General features: G+C 30.7%; 2 protein-coding genes across 2 annotated transcripts, besides 2 other annotated features; both read left to right on the top strand.

Annotated features, from left to right (window-relative positions):
- Window positions 1-307: 307 nt before the first annotated feature.
- TA09560 (uncharacterized protein) lies at window positions 308-10,489 on the top strand (the record flags this gene model as incomplete). Its single annotated transcript, XM_948501.1, has 1 exon — window positions 308-10,489. The coding sequence occupies one exon, from the start codon at window positions 308-310 to the stop codon at window positions 10,487-10,489; it is 10,182 nt and encodes a 3,393-aa protein (XP_953594.1).
- Window positions 4,730-4,798: a sequence feature (2 probable transmembrane helices predicted for TA09560 by TMHMM2.0 at aa 1475-1497 and 1510-1532).
- Window positions 4,835-4,903: a sequence feature (2 probable transmembrane helices predicted for TA09560 by TMHMM2.0 at aa 1475-1497 and 1510-1532).
- Window positions 10,490-10,809: 320 nt separating the features above from the next.
- On the top strand, window positions 10,810-17,982 carry TA09555 (uncharacterized protein; the record flags this gene model as incomplete). Its single annotated transcript, XM_948502.1, has 2 exons — window positions 10,810-17,742; window positions 17,803-17,982. 2 exons carry the CDS (start codon window positions 10,810-10,812, stop codon window positions 17,980-17,982), a joined length of 7,113 nt encoding a protein of 2,370 aa, XP_953595.1.
- Window positions 17,983-18,059: the final 77 nt, after the last annotated feature.

Genomic DNA, 18,059 nt, shown 5'->3' on the forward strand with positions numbered 1-18,059 from the left:
TGTAAAAATTGTATAAAGAATTTATATTACCACACATCTGAATATTGAATAGATTTATATTCTATACAATAATTTAAATAATATTTTTATATATTTATATAATTTAAATTTATTTTTATATTTTTAAAATTATTTTTGTTATATTTATTGTAAAAAATTTTCTAAAATATGATTAAAAATTTTCTAATGATTAAGAATTTATTTCTAATGATTAAGAATTTATTTCTATATATTAATTTTTATTATTGGAAAATTTCCTTTAATTCAAAATTTCAACAAATAACGCAGTAAAATTAATAATTAGGTAATGGATCCTAAGGAGTATCCTACTCCTACTGATCCACCATTTTCATACAATTCAGATCATCTCTCAAATAATCCTCAAATTACGGCGGATGAGTCTAAAATTAGTCTAATTGGTTCTAAAATCAGTTTAAATGGGTCTAAAATTACTCCTAACGGTCATCAAACTACCATTGATGACCCTAATATTAGCCCTAATAACGCTCAAATTACCTCTACTGAATCCCATATCACCTTTAATGAACTATTTAAACTACTTGTGTATACTAAGTATACTTCACTTAGTAGACTAAAGTTAGTAGAAAATGTTGATGAGAAGAAGGAATTTCTGATCTTACAAGGTTCAAATAGGACAATTAATAACTTAAAATCAACACTAACAAGTTCAAGATTACTTGAGAGATCAACACTAACTAGTTCAACACTAACGGGATCAAGATTAGTTTCAAAGGAGTTTACAAATTTATTGGAACAGCTTAAAAGGTATGATAATTATTTTAAAAAGACTTCGGAACAGTGTAAGTGTAAATTACCATCAGAGTCTACGAGTATTTCTATAGACTATAATTTGTTTAGAAGAACTATACCACAGAATGATACGGAGAATCCTAAATTTGATCCTATTGAGTATTCCGCATTAGAGAAATCATTAAATTTACTCAAGTCAAGATATGAATATGATTTTTCTAAATTGGTCAGTTACCAGAATATAATTTACCAAATTTTCCTATTCGACTCACATGAGTTCCATTTAATGGCAAAATATAGTCCAGACATTGATCCAGCAACTCAACTGAGATTAAATAATACCTTACCAACACTTTATTATGTTTATAATGAGATTTCCAAACACAGATCAGAATTTCTAGAGAAAATTTCATTCAAAAGATTATCAGTATCAAATTCTCTAGACAAACAGAAATTTGGATCGGAGTCACAGAAATTAGGATCCGAGACACGGAAATTACAATTAGAACAACAGAGATTAGGATTAGATCAACAGAGATTAGGATCAGTAGGAAATACATTTGACGCATTAGTTACAAGACTATATGAAACTTTGATGGAACATGATATTGTATTGTATATTAGGATATTTAAATTGAATATAGTATCAGTTATTGATGTAGAATCGGTGATATTGCCAGTTTTAAGGGGAATTTTAGATGAATTACAATCACTAGAGTGTGATTATCATTGGATTAGCTTATTTACAGAGAGTTACACAGTGACTGAGGATCCTAAATTGGATTATATATATAAAGTTCTGTACTTAATATTAGATTTTAGTTTTAATAATAAATTGTTAACACTTGTGGATGTTACAATTGATGTGATTTTTAGTTTCTCTATAAGAAATCCAAATTTCTCCAATATACTACAGTGTTTCAATAAATATTTTAAGACTATTATATATCCAATTCTTAATACAACAGGTGGTAAGGTAGTAGGTGGTAAGGTAGTAGGTGGGATATCAGCTGAGTTAGCCAGTGGGATTCCATCAAGTGGTAAGGTATCAACCAGTGACTTATCAACTACGTTGTCAACTAGTCCGATGACTAATGGGATATTAATACCTTGTTTATATAATTTGGAATCTATTGTATTATTTGAATATTTATCATTACAATATCCAATATTAAGTCATAAAACAGATAATTCTATTATTAAAGAAATGAGTACATTAATACCAAAAATTGGTAATTTTATAATACGTATTGATATAGAAATTTTGGATCAAATTACTCTTGATAAATTATATAAAAAAGATACATTTAATTTTAAATTATATATTAAAAATAAGAGAAATTTCTTTTTAATTTTCTCACATGGGAATATTTTTTTCTCAACACAATCAAATTCAAATATTAATCCAATCAATAATCAAGATAAGGATCGGGATCCAGATAAACTGGTACAGGATCGAGTACAAGAGGATAAATTGAATAATAGTATACAGTATAATAGTATACAGGATAGGATAAAAATATTTAATAAAGGTTCTAAATATTTATGTATAGAAATATTATTTAATGAATATATAAATATATTTATAAATGGTAAAGAATTTAATAATATGAAGTTTGAAGATGATATTGAATTTTATCAAGTTGATTTCTATTATAATATTGACAATGTTAATGTTAAACAATTTTCTACATTAACAACAGGATTTAGAAAATTTTTAATACAATCAAATGTTATAGAATATCCCGTTACGGTGCTTGGTCCAACGGCTAGTAATGGACCTGAGGTTAGTACTTTTACTGATGGAACTAGTAATACTAATAGTACTGAGGATAGTAGTAAGGATATTGGAAGTAAGGATAGTAGTAAGGATATTGGTACAGTTGGAGCAAGCACCGTAACGGAGGGAAAGGGAACTAATTCTATGGGTATGAAGTGTACTAGTGAGAAAAATTCTAATGAAATTGCTGTTGTAACTAAAACTGGGGAGTCAGGTACTTTTGTGGATACTGAAGGTGGTGAGGATATTAAGGGTGCTGTTGGAGCAAGCACCGTAACGGAGGGAAAGGGAGCTAATTCTACCCTTATGGAGTGTACTATGGGTAATAAGGCTGATGGTATTAATAGTATTGTTGATTATATAGTATATTTTTCAAAGGGACTTTCAAGTATACATATGGTAATATCGAATATAAATTTTAATATATCATTAGATAATTCATTTAATCCATTGAATCCAAAAGTATTTGAAAGTTTAAATATATTATTTGAATTATTATTAAATATTTTTGAATCAATCTCAACTATCAATTTTACTATCTTAAGTACAATAGATACAAGTACAACTGATTCTACACATTCAATAGATTCTACAGATGGAAATTCAATTGTTATGATAAATTTAATAACAATTTGGAGAAAATTGTCAGAATCAATTATTTCAATACTTTCAATAATTAAAATTTTCTTTTCATTACCAATTAATATTGAACAAATACCATTAGGATTTCTTAATAATTTAACAAAAATACTTTATGAATCAATTAAATATAAATCATACTATATGGTTCCTGAGACGGTTCCAGAGACTAAGGATTCTGAGACTGTTCCTGAGACGGTTCCTAAGACTAAGGTTCCTAAGACTAAGGATTCAGACTCTAAACACTCATTTGACTCTAAAAACACAATTTACTCGAAGTATCCTGACCCTAAACACTATCCCGACTCCAAGTACCCTCACTCCAAGTACCCTGAATCTACCTATTTACATTTCCAAAATTTACATCATCCTATAGATTTAATTTCATTAGCAAATACTGTAAATTTAATATCACTTGATATTTTAGGATCAAATCAATTAATTTCAACTCAACTGTTTTCATATACTTCAACACAATTATTATCAGAAATCTTAATGAACATCGCGTATACTTCTTATTTTATTACTGATTTAACAATATTTACTAAAAATAATACATTAAATTTTCTAAATCAAAGTTTATGTATTGAAATTTTTACTAAAAGAACATTAACAGATGTTTTTATACAGAATATTGGACTCGGTACTGGTCCTAGTAAGGTTACTAGACCAACAGGACCAGGTAAGGCTACAAGATCAACTGATCCTAATAAAGCTACTAAGCTTAATGATCCTAATAAGTCTACTAAATTAACTACTAATAATAATAAGGCTACTAAATCTACTACTAATCCTACTACCCCTACTACCCCTACTGACCCTTCTATCACTACTAAACTTATTACTAATCCCGTTGAGATTAACTTATGGTGGAAATTAATATATGAATTACTTGAGTCTGATAAATTATTATTAAAAAATGATATCTTAAATGATAATTGTAAATGTAATTTAAAATTGAATGAATTAATGTTATTGGATCCGATGTTTAATTATTGTAATTATTGTTTAAGGAAATATTTTAATTATTTTTCATCAATTGAATCATTAAATTATTATACCAAATTATTAAGTAATGAAAATTTCTATACTATACCAAGACCATCAATGTTATTATGTCGTTTTCTATTAAAACATGGTATTACAATTTTATTATTCAATTTATACAATAAATCTAATAAATCATTTACTAAATCATTTACTAAATCATGTAATAAATCTGAAAATGGATTAGAATCAGATTCAGAATCTGTAGAATCAAAATCTGATTCACAGTCATCAATGGTAGATTCAACTGGAGACCTAACTGTAGAACTAACTGTAGATAAATTGTTTGAAGAATATTTAATAATATTTATACCAAATAATTTAAAGTTGATAGAAGAAATTTTCATATATTTATTAAAACTTAATGAACAAATTTTATATATATTTGGAGATTTATTGAAATTTGATTTTAGATTATTAAATTTTCTAAATTGTTTATCAATATTAGATTTGTTAACATATTTTTATGAATTTATCCAATCTGGTACTAAATATTTCCTCCATATAATTTCTTGTATTAAATTATTACCATATCTTATTAAAGTATTATTATTATATAATAAAATCTTCCGTATATTAAAATATCAAAAATTTAATCCAATTAATTATTTAATTTATCAATTTTCAAGTTTATTAATTATTTATATGAAATTTATACAATATATTTATACCAATGATTTTAAACTTGGTGATCATAATTACAGACAAGTTGATCGTAACTACAGACAAGTTGTTGATAATTTAACACAAGTTGATCAATACATTTCTAAACAAGTTGAAGATGAATTAAAAGATGTAAATTATATTTTTAAATTTCCAAAATGTTTAGTAACAAATCTTAATTTTAATTTTAATTCTAGTAACGGTGCTTGGTCCAATGGTACTAGTAGCTCCAATGGTACCGTTGATAGTAGTAATATAGATAGTAGTAAGTCTATGGATAGTAGTAATATGGATAATTGTGATAATCTGGATAATACTATGAATTTGGACAATTCTAAGACTCTGAACAGTTGTGATAGTCTGGACAGTTCTAATACCCTGGACACTGATATGGAAATAATTGGATCTATACGTAAATTATTATTATTAGTACAAGATTTTAAATATATAAAAGGAACAAGTATATCATTTAGAAATATATCAGAAATCGAATCATTCATAACAAATTCACATGAGTCTGAGTATAAGATTAGTAATTTGACTAGAGGATTATTAAATATGGAGAATTGGGCTACAAAAATCTTTTCGGATAGTTTTGATCAAGTACATCCACGTCTAATAAAATTACGTTATACCTTAATAGCTTTATTTATACATTTAGGATCAGACTGTGAGATAACAGAACGGTTGGTATCAGATAATGAGGTCTCGGGACATTTAGGATCAGATAATAACAGGTTGGAATATCATGAGGCTAAAAAATATTCAAGAATAGTTTGTATGAAGATATTTAATAAGTTCCAGACAATGAGATGTCAGAATATTAAAGATAAAGATTTAATGAAGGAAATGTATTTAGAAGATGTCATATCAAGATGTGTTTGGTTAATTAAAAATACACCAAGTCATTCAAATAATGGTAAATTATATGGTAAAAATACTATGTATGTGGATACAGTATCAAAAATGAAAACAAGTACATATCATATGATGGATTATAGAACAAAATTAAGATCAGGAACTATATTCAGAAGATCAAATTCATCAACAAATCTCAATACAAATTCATATTCAAGCTTGAAAATTGACAATACAACCAAATTCGATTCGAGAGGTGTAAGGGATTCAAGGGTTGTGAAAAGTTCAAGAGATTCAAGAAATTACAGGACTTATTCAACAGATTCTACAGATTACAATAGTTCAACTGTATTTAGAAATTACATTACAAGAGATAATAGAATATTTGATGATAATTTTAATGAATTGGTTGAATTTATATTAAATGGTCCTACAAGATTAGAATGTGAAAAGAGATTTCTGACACATCGATTAACATCATTGATTAGAATATCATTACTTTCAAGTTTAAAAGCATTAATTTATAGTTTTCTAGATCTTGGTTATGTTCATACTCATATCTTAAAATATAATTTTTCACCATTAGTAGTTGATTTACTTGTTAATCCAAATCTAAATACTCTGAATAATCCTAATACTGTTGGGAATAATCATAATACCTTTGGAAATACTAATCCCAATACTGTAAATAATCCTAATACTGGTACTAATCTAACTGCTGTAAATAGTTTAAATGATATATTGGATTTATTTTGGTATATAATGATTAATAAATTGAGACCAATAATGTTGAGTACATATAAAGATTCAAATTTCGAATTAATCAATGGTAATAAACATGTCCCAGACATATATAATAGAGTTGTATATGATTATTTGTGTAGTATATTGGAGAATATATGTGATTGGTATATTAGGAGTGGAATAACAACAATCGATTCCACTAACTATAATAGACCAAATATGAACTTTTGGTTAGGAATTTCACTCTCATTTTTCTCTCTAGTATATTCACTAGGGCTTGAACCAATGACAGATACACGTTATTCATTTCAGATTTTTAATTATATGATGTCGATTCTGCATCCACTGCCATTATCAAATTTTAAAAAGGCAATGTCTAATCAAACGAGTCTTTCATGTTATACAGTTGAGGTAGCATTGGTTATATATTTCTCGGAATATTTTCTAGTAAATTTTGGAGAAACTGTAGAGAATCTGTTTCATTGTTTGAAGATGAGGAAATTTACAAGGAAGGATCAGCTGATTGTACCAGGAGGAACCATCTACCTGATGGTTAAAAAGTCGTCAAAAATATCTGAAACACTTAAACAAGATGAACCAATTAATCTTAGTTTTACACATCTCTGGAGCTTTCCAAAAATTGAAAATACCAGTCACGGCTTAGGGCATTTGATTTATAATTTCTACGTCAACTTCGATCAATCCAATACAACAGTTATGGACTCCGTAAATATGGATACAAATACACTCAATCCAATTAGAAATGTAAGTTTGGAAGAAAATGATATAATCATGTGGAGAATGGAGAATTATTGTTATTTGATATCAGAAGTATCACTTACAAAACGTACAAGTAATAATATTGCAATGGTAATTAACACGTCTAGGGAAATTACAGTTTACTTGACATTGCCGAAAAATATTACAAATAGAATTACAAACGAGATTGAGTTATCTTTGGTAAATTATTTAGGAGGGAATTTGGAAATTGAAGGAGTAAATGGAACTTGGACACAAGTTTTAGGAATTAAAGGATTAGACTATTTTTATGTTGTTCGATCCAATTTATATTTATTATTAAAGTATTTATTATGGGTAGAATTATCAACAAATTTACATACAGCAAATAATAATAAGGATACTAATAGTACAAAGGATAGTAATAGTACAAATAGAGTAGATGTAGGTAAATTGTGTAGAAATAATGTGGGTAAATTGTGTATAAATAGGATAGATGTAGGATTAGTATTGGGAATATTATTTAAATATTTGAGAAGTACAGCAATACAGATATTTAACCTAAGTTCAGTATGTAATTGTAAAGATAATCCAGAGAAAGTAAGTATAAAATACCATTGCAGTAATATTAGTTGTCAATTTAAGTATTCTACTACGATAAAGGGTTATTTAGTTGATTCAGATAATACTGCAGATAATTTATTGGTGACTAGAGGTTGTTCAACATGTTCAACAAATCAGATTTATAAAAAGGAATTGGACTTCTTTTGGGGTAACATATTATCATATCTAATTAGCCTAGTGAGGGTTTGTGAAAATTATAGTCTAGTATATATGGTATTAAATAGTTTATTGACGACATTTACATTGGGTGAAAGACAAGCACAAGCATTTCTATCAATGGATTCTCTAGGTCAAAAGTTTTGTAATCTTTTAGTAGTAACAATAAAACAATTATCAGCAACATCTAACAATATAATGGGTAGTGTGAATAAGGGTGTGAATACTAGTGTGAACAGTGGTGTAAAGGGTTGTGTGAATAAATTTGGTGTATGTGATTATGGATATATGAAGACAGTATTAGCATCACCAAAGATACATGCATTGTTTGTATTAAAATGGTTACCACCATTGAAACAAGTACCATTAGAATGTATTTATGCAACACTTCGAGAAAACTTTCAATCGATTTTGATAAGTAAGAGTTTTAAGCCAGTGACTAAGATTGAACCAAATGATCCATTTGTGACTTTGCCACATTCAGATCACTTTGTAACTCATAGGAATTCGGTAGATTTTGAAGCTGACATTTCAGAGAATACTTTACAGGTTATTAGAGCGAATAATATGGGAGGGATTGTAATGTATAGGATACCAACTACATTGGGCACAACAGCAGTACAATTGACAACAAACTTTTATATTTTAAACGCTAGCAGGTTTGGGATAACAGTTGCACCAGCAGATTGTGTGTTTGGTACGGTGTCTGATTTATTTGAGCGGAATGACGTGGTAGGGTTCTCACATTCAAATAGTTTGGGTTTCACATCTCAATTATTTGCAGCCACAATTGGTTACACAATTGGTGATGTTTTAACTGCACATTTCACACTGGATCACCAGGAAGATGGGCAACTATGTCTCAGAACTGAGCTCTTAATTGGTGGAAACTCAATAGGTTCAGTACTTGAAGTTGTGTTTGACCCAATTACACAAAACGATCCCTCAAGAAGAATGTCACTAGTGTTCATATTCCAAGATCCAGCAACTCTAGTCTTGAGAGGTACAAGTATTAACCCAGACCGTAATACCGGTACAAATCCCGGTACACTCAGTGAATCAAACATAATGAGTACATTTTTGACCACCAATGTTAGAAGAGAAATACCAACCACAAATGATCGAATTACATCATATAACATGAATGATAGATCCAATTCATATCCAAATATTAGACAAATAAATGGGGAATTAGATAGAGAATTGGATAGAGAATTGGTCAACAGAGATCAGGATAACAGAGATCAGTTTAACGTTGGAGAAGTTAACAGAGAAGTTGTTGGAGGTAATGAAATTATTGGATCAAGTAATGTTGAAGTAGTAAGAGCATTGGATAGAATAGTGTCTAGAGAAACATCAGCAACAGCAAGATCAAGAACAGTAACTGAACAATCAATTCCAATATCTGATCGAACAAATAGTATTGAACCATTTCCAGTCGATACACAATCATCTAGTCCAAGAGATATGAATGAAACAACTCTGAATGAAACGACACTGAACGAAAATGTTTTGACGTTTAATTATAAAAAGTATTTTAATGTTGAAGATTCAGAAGTTTCATTTGACAATGTACCAGAGTGGGATGTTAAGTTTGATTCGGTGGAAAGTGATGTAGTGGAGGAGTCACCAATAACCCTTTGTAAGGACGAGTTCTGGGATAAATTGTTAAGAGATGACAAGTATACTTGTCTTTTTGCACAATTTTCAGACTCAGTTCAAGTGTATCAATCAGTTTTGTCTGTGAATGTGCCGATGTTTTCAGGTCTAAAAAGAGAGTTGGTGATGAAAATTAAATCATCTTTTGATGATTTATACACATTGCTGAGTAGTAATTTCAAGTACACGAGGCTTGAGTCTACAGTTCGTGACTGTTTCAGCTGGCTCTGTGTACTATGCTGTGACCATGATAGACAAGTTTGGGAAAAATTATCACAAAAGGAGTTTAAAGTAGTGTCTGACTTTACTTTACCGTTTCTTCTAGGCTCATCATTCCCCTCGAAAACGACACTTGTAACTTTGCCAAACGAACTTTTACTTGAACTGTTTGCTAGCATTTCCAAAATCTTAACTATAAGACTGGTAATTACAAGTTTAACCCTATGTGCAACTAAAAAAGGTTCAGTACGATTCATTCATGGAGATGTACAAACAGATTCATTGATTTTCGTAATAGCCTCAAAATCATTGCTAGCATCTACACTCATACTCAAGGTACTTTCACACCGTTGCTTCAAACATGATCTGTACTCTAGTACAATTACCAACGGTATAAGTGCCCTAAATGCAGATTTCCTACACTTATTAGATGGTTTGACTAGTTTCATTACACAATACCTATCCTCATGTGAAGACTTTGTCATTTCAAGTAACAATATTGAAAATGTAGCCTTTTCAAATGTTGAATCCATATTACAATCTCTCAATATCAACTCAACCAATATTTCAACACAAGTATTAGAATATTAAGTTGTTAAATAGTAAAATAGTTAAATAATTATATAGTTTCCCCTCTACATAATACCTTTGGACGTAGTTTTATAATACTTTTACACTTAGTTTTATAATACTTTTACACTTAGTTTTATAATACTTTTACACTTAGTTTTATAATACTTTTACACTTAGTTTTATAATACTTTTACACTTGGTTTTATAATACTTTTACACTTGGTTTTATAATATTTTAGGCAAGTTATAGAACACATAATAATGCACTTCAATCAGTGGAATTGGTATTATTGGTGGATATTTGGAATGCAATTTACAGTGCAAATATATCATATGAAATGATTGAAGAATTGATAAAAAAAACACTCGGAGTTAAATTTATGAATTTAGAATTTAATGTAAAGATGTTTGGAACATGTGATAAGTCATTTCATACGAGTTCGAGAATACCTTCAGTAAGACGCCACTTCATGAGAAGATCACACTTTTATAAACTTATTGAACATGACGTGTTTGACATGTTACAAGGATTAGTACATGTGTTTAGAGATTATTTTTATAGAAAGATATTGGACCAGTGTAAAGATACAATGATCTTGTTTAGAAGTAGTATAATACATTTTTCAACAACATTTGATTCAAACTCGTTGGAATACTATGAACTTGTAGATTCAAATACTGGTGGGAATGGAGTTGAAGAAATAAGTAAGATGAACTTGTTTTCAGCAGCGTGTGACCCCTTGTATTCATGGCAACTTCTTTTCTATGACCCATTTAAAAAAGAAGAAACAGGAAGAAATGAACTGGTAAAAGTGTTGTTTACAGAGATAATATACTGTATGGTGGTTTCAATGAGTTCAATTCGATATTTGAAGTTATTAGAGTGTGTATTTTGGATTCTTGATACTTTGCCAAAACATCCACTGTGTCCATGTAACCTAAGATTAGCATTGACAAACAAGTTTACACTAAGTTTGCTTAATTTTCTGTTCTTGAATGGTACAGGATCACCACCCAAGCTATCACAAGTTTCTGCAAGGATTACACATAAAGTGATACCATCCCTGAGTGTTTGGGAATTGGAACAGTTACTAGAGTTGATTATGTATTTGGGAACCTGTGCATTCATGAGAGTTCATAGTGTCTGCAACTACTATTCAACCTCAGACCTGGATATGTTTACCAATTTCGATCATAAAAGACATGACCACACTACTAGACTCACAACAGCCAATATACTACACTCTTTTTTAACGTCATTTGTACTAGCATGTGAATGGGTAGATAATAATTTTAAAGTGTCAGATGTTGCAATTATACGTATTTTGGAGTATTCAGACTTTTATAACATGGGTGTATACTTATATTTGGCCCGTAATAAAAAGCTAAACAAGCAAATGTTATCGCACTTTTTATCACTGACTCCTGAAATATACACATCAATGCCATTGAAGGTTGGTAAATTAGTGAAAGATTCTGACAAAGTTGGAGAGATTGGAGATTTTGGATCCTTTTCAACATTTTCAGCCAAAAATTTTCCTAGTAGGAAGAACAGCACAATGCTTAAAACTAGTCCAATTTTAAATCAGACTGACAGAAACCCACAGGTTCATTTTATAAGTTGTTCAGACAGATATCATGGTTTAATATTGAAGTTTAAGGTTGAGTTGCCTACAAGGTTTGTGTTTTCTCAATATAAAGACTTTTCAAAGGTGCTTGCAGAGTTAATTGTATCACCTCCCAAAACACAGGAACTTAAATTGGGTCAATTCTATCCCTTGGAAGAGTATGTAAATAATGTACCACTAATCAAATATAAACTTGAATTGGATCCTAAATATATTTATACTATTGGATACACTATAGAAACTTTTGATAATATAAACAATTTATTTGGTGAGAAAATATTTGATGAACAACCATTTAATCAACAACAATTCAATCAACAACAATTTGATGAAATATTTAAAAATGAAAAAATGGTATATAAATTAATAAATGGTACTTGTGTTGAAATGTATATGACGAATAATTATATTTTTTGGAACATTGATTCGAATACTACTTCTACTTATTTCAAACATCAAGTTGACTTGATTCCCTTTATAATTGTTAATAGTAGACTAGATGGTGAAGTGGCAAAGTGCATTATTAAATTAGACTCATTTGTGATAATACCAGTTACTAACTGTTATGTGAAGAAACATGTGAATGAGTTTGGACTTTTAAATCTTGGGAATGGGTTTGTGGTTAGACCAGCAATTCGAACAGGTCTTTCAGTTCATAAGACAAAAGTATCATTTTCAGGTGTAACTCAATTAGACCTTTCCACATCAGCACTAGTAAAATTGAATGATAAAATTAATTTGACTTTGAATCCATGTTTGGAGGAGGTCATGAGGTATGATCCATGTCTACCATTCAGGTTATCTTTCAAGTTTGAAAAGGGCTTTAACGTAAATGTTAGGCCAGATTTCTACATTGGACTTGTTTCTGATCGAGAGAAACTTTTATGGTTCAGTAATGGCGATCTCTACATCTCAACCAATTTCCACGTTCCTTCTAAAGATAATGAATATCGCAAGATTAATTGTCTACCTTTTTACGAAACGGATGTTATCTCAGTATCATTTAACCCTCAAGAGTCCAGTTTGTACTTTACAGTAACGAATCAAACGGTTAAATTAGACTTTCATAGTTATTATTACCACATCACCAGTGTTTATACTGACAATATTATTGCCTCCACCAATACCAATACTAATACTGAGGATACTGGTACTAATACAAGAGCTCTCTCTACTACCAATACGAATCCTATTCCTACCAATAAAAGTACTCTCTCTACTGATAATAGTGATAGTGGTTCTGATTATGGTTATACATGTGCAGATAGAAGAAATTTGATAAATGCAGTAATATTTGACGATTTGGCAAAAATTAAAAGCTTTTTAGAGTTCCCATGTGAGTTGTTTGAGAATGGTTGTGACGACCACTTTGACGTTGACGGACATGACTACTTTTTGTATTCACCCATTTATATTGCATGTAATTTGGGGAAACTATCACTTCTGAAGCTTATGGCGCTAAATAAGAATATTAACTTTGATGTCAAGTCCGGGCCTTATAAATCAACACCGTTAATGGGTGCAGTTCAAGGCGGTCACTACGACGTGGTTTACCACCTGCTAACCATTCACTCAATAGACATTAACGCAGTTGATTCTTCTGGACATAAATGTCTATACTACTCACTTTTCAGGTCAAAAGAAATCAACTTTAAGATTGTTGAGCTTTTGTTGAACTTTGGCGCTGACGTGCATTCCGATGGGACGGGTTCAATTTCAGAGAATTTGCACTCAATTCCAGGCAACAATAATTTGCACAAAAAGTTAATTGATAACCACAAGCTTCAGAAGGGTGTTTTCTACAAGTCGAACTGGTCACTACTACAGAATCTTCACATTTTCATGTCGAACAAACTGTATGTCAAGTATAATATTAAGGTGGATCCGAGTGTTTTGGGTCCAATTTCCACTTTACCCCAAACTGCCACGCCAGTTACCGCTGGTATGAGTAGTCCTGAGTTTTTGAGCCCTGACCGACGAATTGAGAGTCCAGACGACACTGACATTCTAGAGTTGATGGGTAACTTTTTGGGTAAGCTGACTGAAGATGTTAAAGAGGGTATAAATACAACGATGGATTTACTTACTGAAGGGCTACAACACTTGCATTCAAGCAAGACTGATTTTTCCACAAAAAACTCTGGATTCAGTGCCCTCAACTCTGGAATTTCACTCAATAGCATTAAAAATATGACTAGTTTGAAAAATACAACTAGTATAAGAAGTTTTAATAGTAAAACTAGTATCAACAATACTTTGGGCACAATGGGTACAATCGGTAGTAGCCTGAATACTATGAGTAGTAGTAATATAAAAGTGGTATTGAATAATATAATAAATGAAGATACTGTACAAATGAGTAATTTAGTAATGAAGTATGTAGAAGAGAGTTTGGAGATTATAAGAAAGACATTATATAAAATGAAAACGGGGTTAGATGAGACAAATCCATTGATGAAGTCTGTTTGGAATGAGTTAAATTTAACATTGAAGGAGTTTATAATTTATCACTTGTGCAAGTTCATCAAGGCTATAGAATCTGAAACTGATGAACTGTTGAAGAACTTTATTGCCCTAGCAAATAGTTTTATTAATCAATTATCTGAGTGTGAAGGATTAAGTATAGTATCTGAAACTCAGTATATAATTCTAAAATTTATAAGATTTGAAAATCAACTTGTATCTTTTGGAATTGCAAATAACGAACTATTGTTTACACAAAGATTAAGAAGAAATTCACAATTATTAACAAATTTACAAATTATTGATTCTTACTCTTTTGATCTAGGCTTTTATATTTATACATCTTCACACAATGCTCTAACAGATGAAATCAATAAATTACCATCTAACACTAATAAATTACAAGTAAATGATAAATTACGATCTAACACTAATACACTGCAACTAAATAAGAATGGTATGGAATATAGTACAATGGTTGGAGGAAATATGTATATGTTTGACAGATTAAGAATGGAATTGAATAATGAAATGACATTTGAATTGGATAGGACATTGGTAAGTTTATTGGATTTGTTAAAAAATAGTGAAAATCAATTGGAGACTTTGGCTAAGATATTGATATATTCTAAGAATCCGGATGATATGTTGGTACATTTACCACCTTCAGACTCACAACTCTGGTCGCCAATAAACATAACGGCAGATACTATGTTCAATAATGTTCAGGAGTTGAGAGGCAAAATTTTAAAGCTCAAAAATACGTTTCCACTCTCAGATATGGACCTACACCTCATGTACACAGTTTTATGGAAATTATTAAACCAATATACTAGCTGTGAATTTGTTGAAGATCAGAAAAATAACACAGAAATGAAAATTATAAACCTTCTACAAGGAATTGGATTAATTAATGATATGTTTCAGTTTGGGAATTATAAAATGACACATTTTGATAAAATCACAGGAATTGAAAGTAAATCATTTACTAATGGTGAAAATATTTTAAGATATAATTTTATGAACTCATCCTCACAAAATAATGAGATAAATTTGGATGGAATTGGAGAAAATTTGTATATTCGACCAGTTTCTTCCCCACACCTAATTAATAGAAGTGATACTAATCTTAGTCGAAATTCAGGTTGTTCACACTTATATTTGGACCTTTTCAATAATAATATCAACCGCTCAGATTTAACCGTTAATACTACCGATGCTATTGTTAACGGTGATTTAGATGAAAATGTACTCTACGAATCAAATAACATAAATACACTTGAAAATATTAGATCCAATGGTTTAAATACATTTGAAAATATAAATACAACCAATAATTTAAATACATTTGAAAATAATAGATCCAATGATTTAAATACAGTATTAAATAGATTGAATAATGAGAGTAGTAAAGGTTTGGAAGCCAATCTTGGTACAAACAGTGGTGGTAATTGGAATGGTAGGGATCTTGGCTCTGATTACATATTTCACAGTTTATCGCTGATACTCTTGGCAGACCGCATACGATACTTTGAAGTGATCTCTGATGTGTTCAGAAATGTTATTCCGATCATATCAACAATACTTAATCAACCGCTGATACAATATAGACCAATCAATTCACTCATTTCAAAAGGATTTGAAGATTATTATGGAATAAAACAAGGTGAAAATGAATATATATATAAGGATTCATTTATCAATATACAAAATGATATTGAGGGTAAAAGAAATGTATATGAAGATTGGAATATGAGTTGTTTAAGTAACAATTCTATGAATAAGAGTTTTAGTGTTTGTATGGGTCCAATAATGCCGATACATTTCACTGATTATTTGAAAAATAAACCATTGGTGAAGAGAAATGTATTGAACGAGATGTATGAGAAGATATTTACGCTAGGAAGTTTAAGTGTTGATAGGCCATATTTTTCAGTACGGGTTGACCGAGGAATTGCACACACGACGAAGTTGTTGAGGAATTCTCTGTGGTTCCAGAGCACTGCACAGATTCTGAATTGTAACCCTAATATTTTGCGTGCGAAAAATAATCAAAGACCATTCATGGTTGTATTTAAGGGAGAAGGCTCAACGGATTTTGGAGGACCGTTCCAGGAACTTTTAACATGTATCTCTAACGAGTTTATGTTCCCACTCACACCAGACAATGATTCACAGTCCGCAACAATCAAGTGCCAAAATACCATAAACAATTATGGTATGCACCAGGATACGGTACTTATCAAGTTCTCACACTATCCAGTAAATAATCTGTTTACCCAAAATAGTACATTAAATGATGAAAAAGGATTAAACAAAGATCAGACTGAGAGGGTCGATAAAGGGAATAGTATATTTACACTTGGATGCTGTGATTTGGGAGTTTGTTGTAGTAGCGGATGCTGTTGTGTGTTGTCAACTTTCCCATTTGATGAGCCTGTAGGTTCAAAGGATATTGGGTCTAGTTGCCGTTGCGGAGCCAGTGAGCTTTACTCAGATTCATGTACACAAAGCGTGCCAATGGAACTGAGTATGTATGAGAGTCTGGGAAGACTATGCGCAATGTGTCTGTGCATGATGAACCCACTCAACATTGCAATCAATCCAATTATATGGAAAAAATTGCTCTGCTCAAACTTAAAGTTGATTGATTTACTGGACTGTGATAAGATGAGCGTTGACTTGTTGCAGAGATTTGCATCTTTGGAGTCCTCTGGAGCAGTCACTGAGGGGGATGTTAACGGATTGGTGTTTAGCATTGAAAGCGCAGAAGGAAATACTTTGGATTTGGTGGAAAACGGCTCTAACTTGCCAGTTTCACCCTCAAATCTGGCCAAATATTTAACTTTAGCAACGCTCTTTAGACTCACTGAAGGAGATCTAGGATGCTCATTCCTAGCTAAAGGAATGAACTCAGTAGTTCCAATAGGAAGACTTAGAACACTTTTGGACCCAAGATCACTAGAATTTGTCGTTTGCGGAGATTCCCTAGTAGATTTAGCAGTGCTCAGAGCACACACTGTGTCATACTCACTTAACCTCAAGAAGGACTTGTTTGACGTCTTGTCAAGATTCACCAATGAAATGTTACAGCTTTTCCTTAGATTCGTTTCTGGTAGATCAAGACTACCTCATCCCAACTCTGATTGGTGTTTAAGATTAGAATATGATAATAAACCCGTACCTCACTATACTATTCTTAATTATGAATTATAAATTTCAATATAAATTGTTTTATAGGATGAAGATGCCGATAAGAGATTACCTACCTCTGCGACATGTAGTTTTAGGCTTTTGATGCCCAAATACTCGAGCCTCGATATCATGTACAAAAGGTTAATTTACGCTATTGAAAACTGCATCGCTATTGACCTGGATGCACACGTGGTCCATGACGAAATGCAATTATCCATCAATTAAAATTTTTTTGTAAAATAATATACACTATACATGTTATAATTATGTGGAATTCAATTGTTGGTTCAATACATAATCTA

The sequence above is a fragment of the Theileria annulata genome, chromosome 1, assembly GCF_000003225.4.
Source record: "Theileria annulata chromosome 1, complete sequence, *** SEQUENCING IN PROGRESS ***".
NCBI lineage: Eukaryota > Apicomplexa > Aconoidasida > Piroplasmida > Theileriidae > Theileria > Theileria annulata.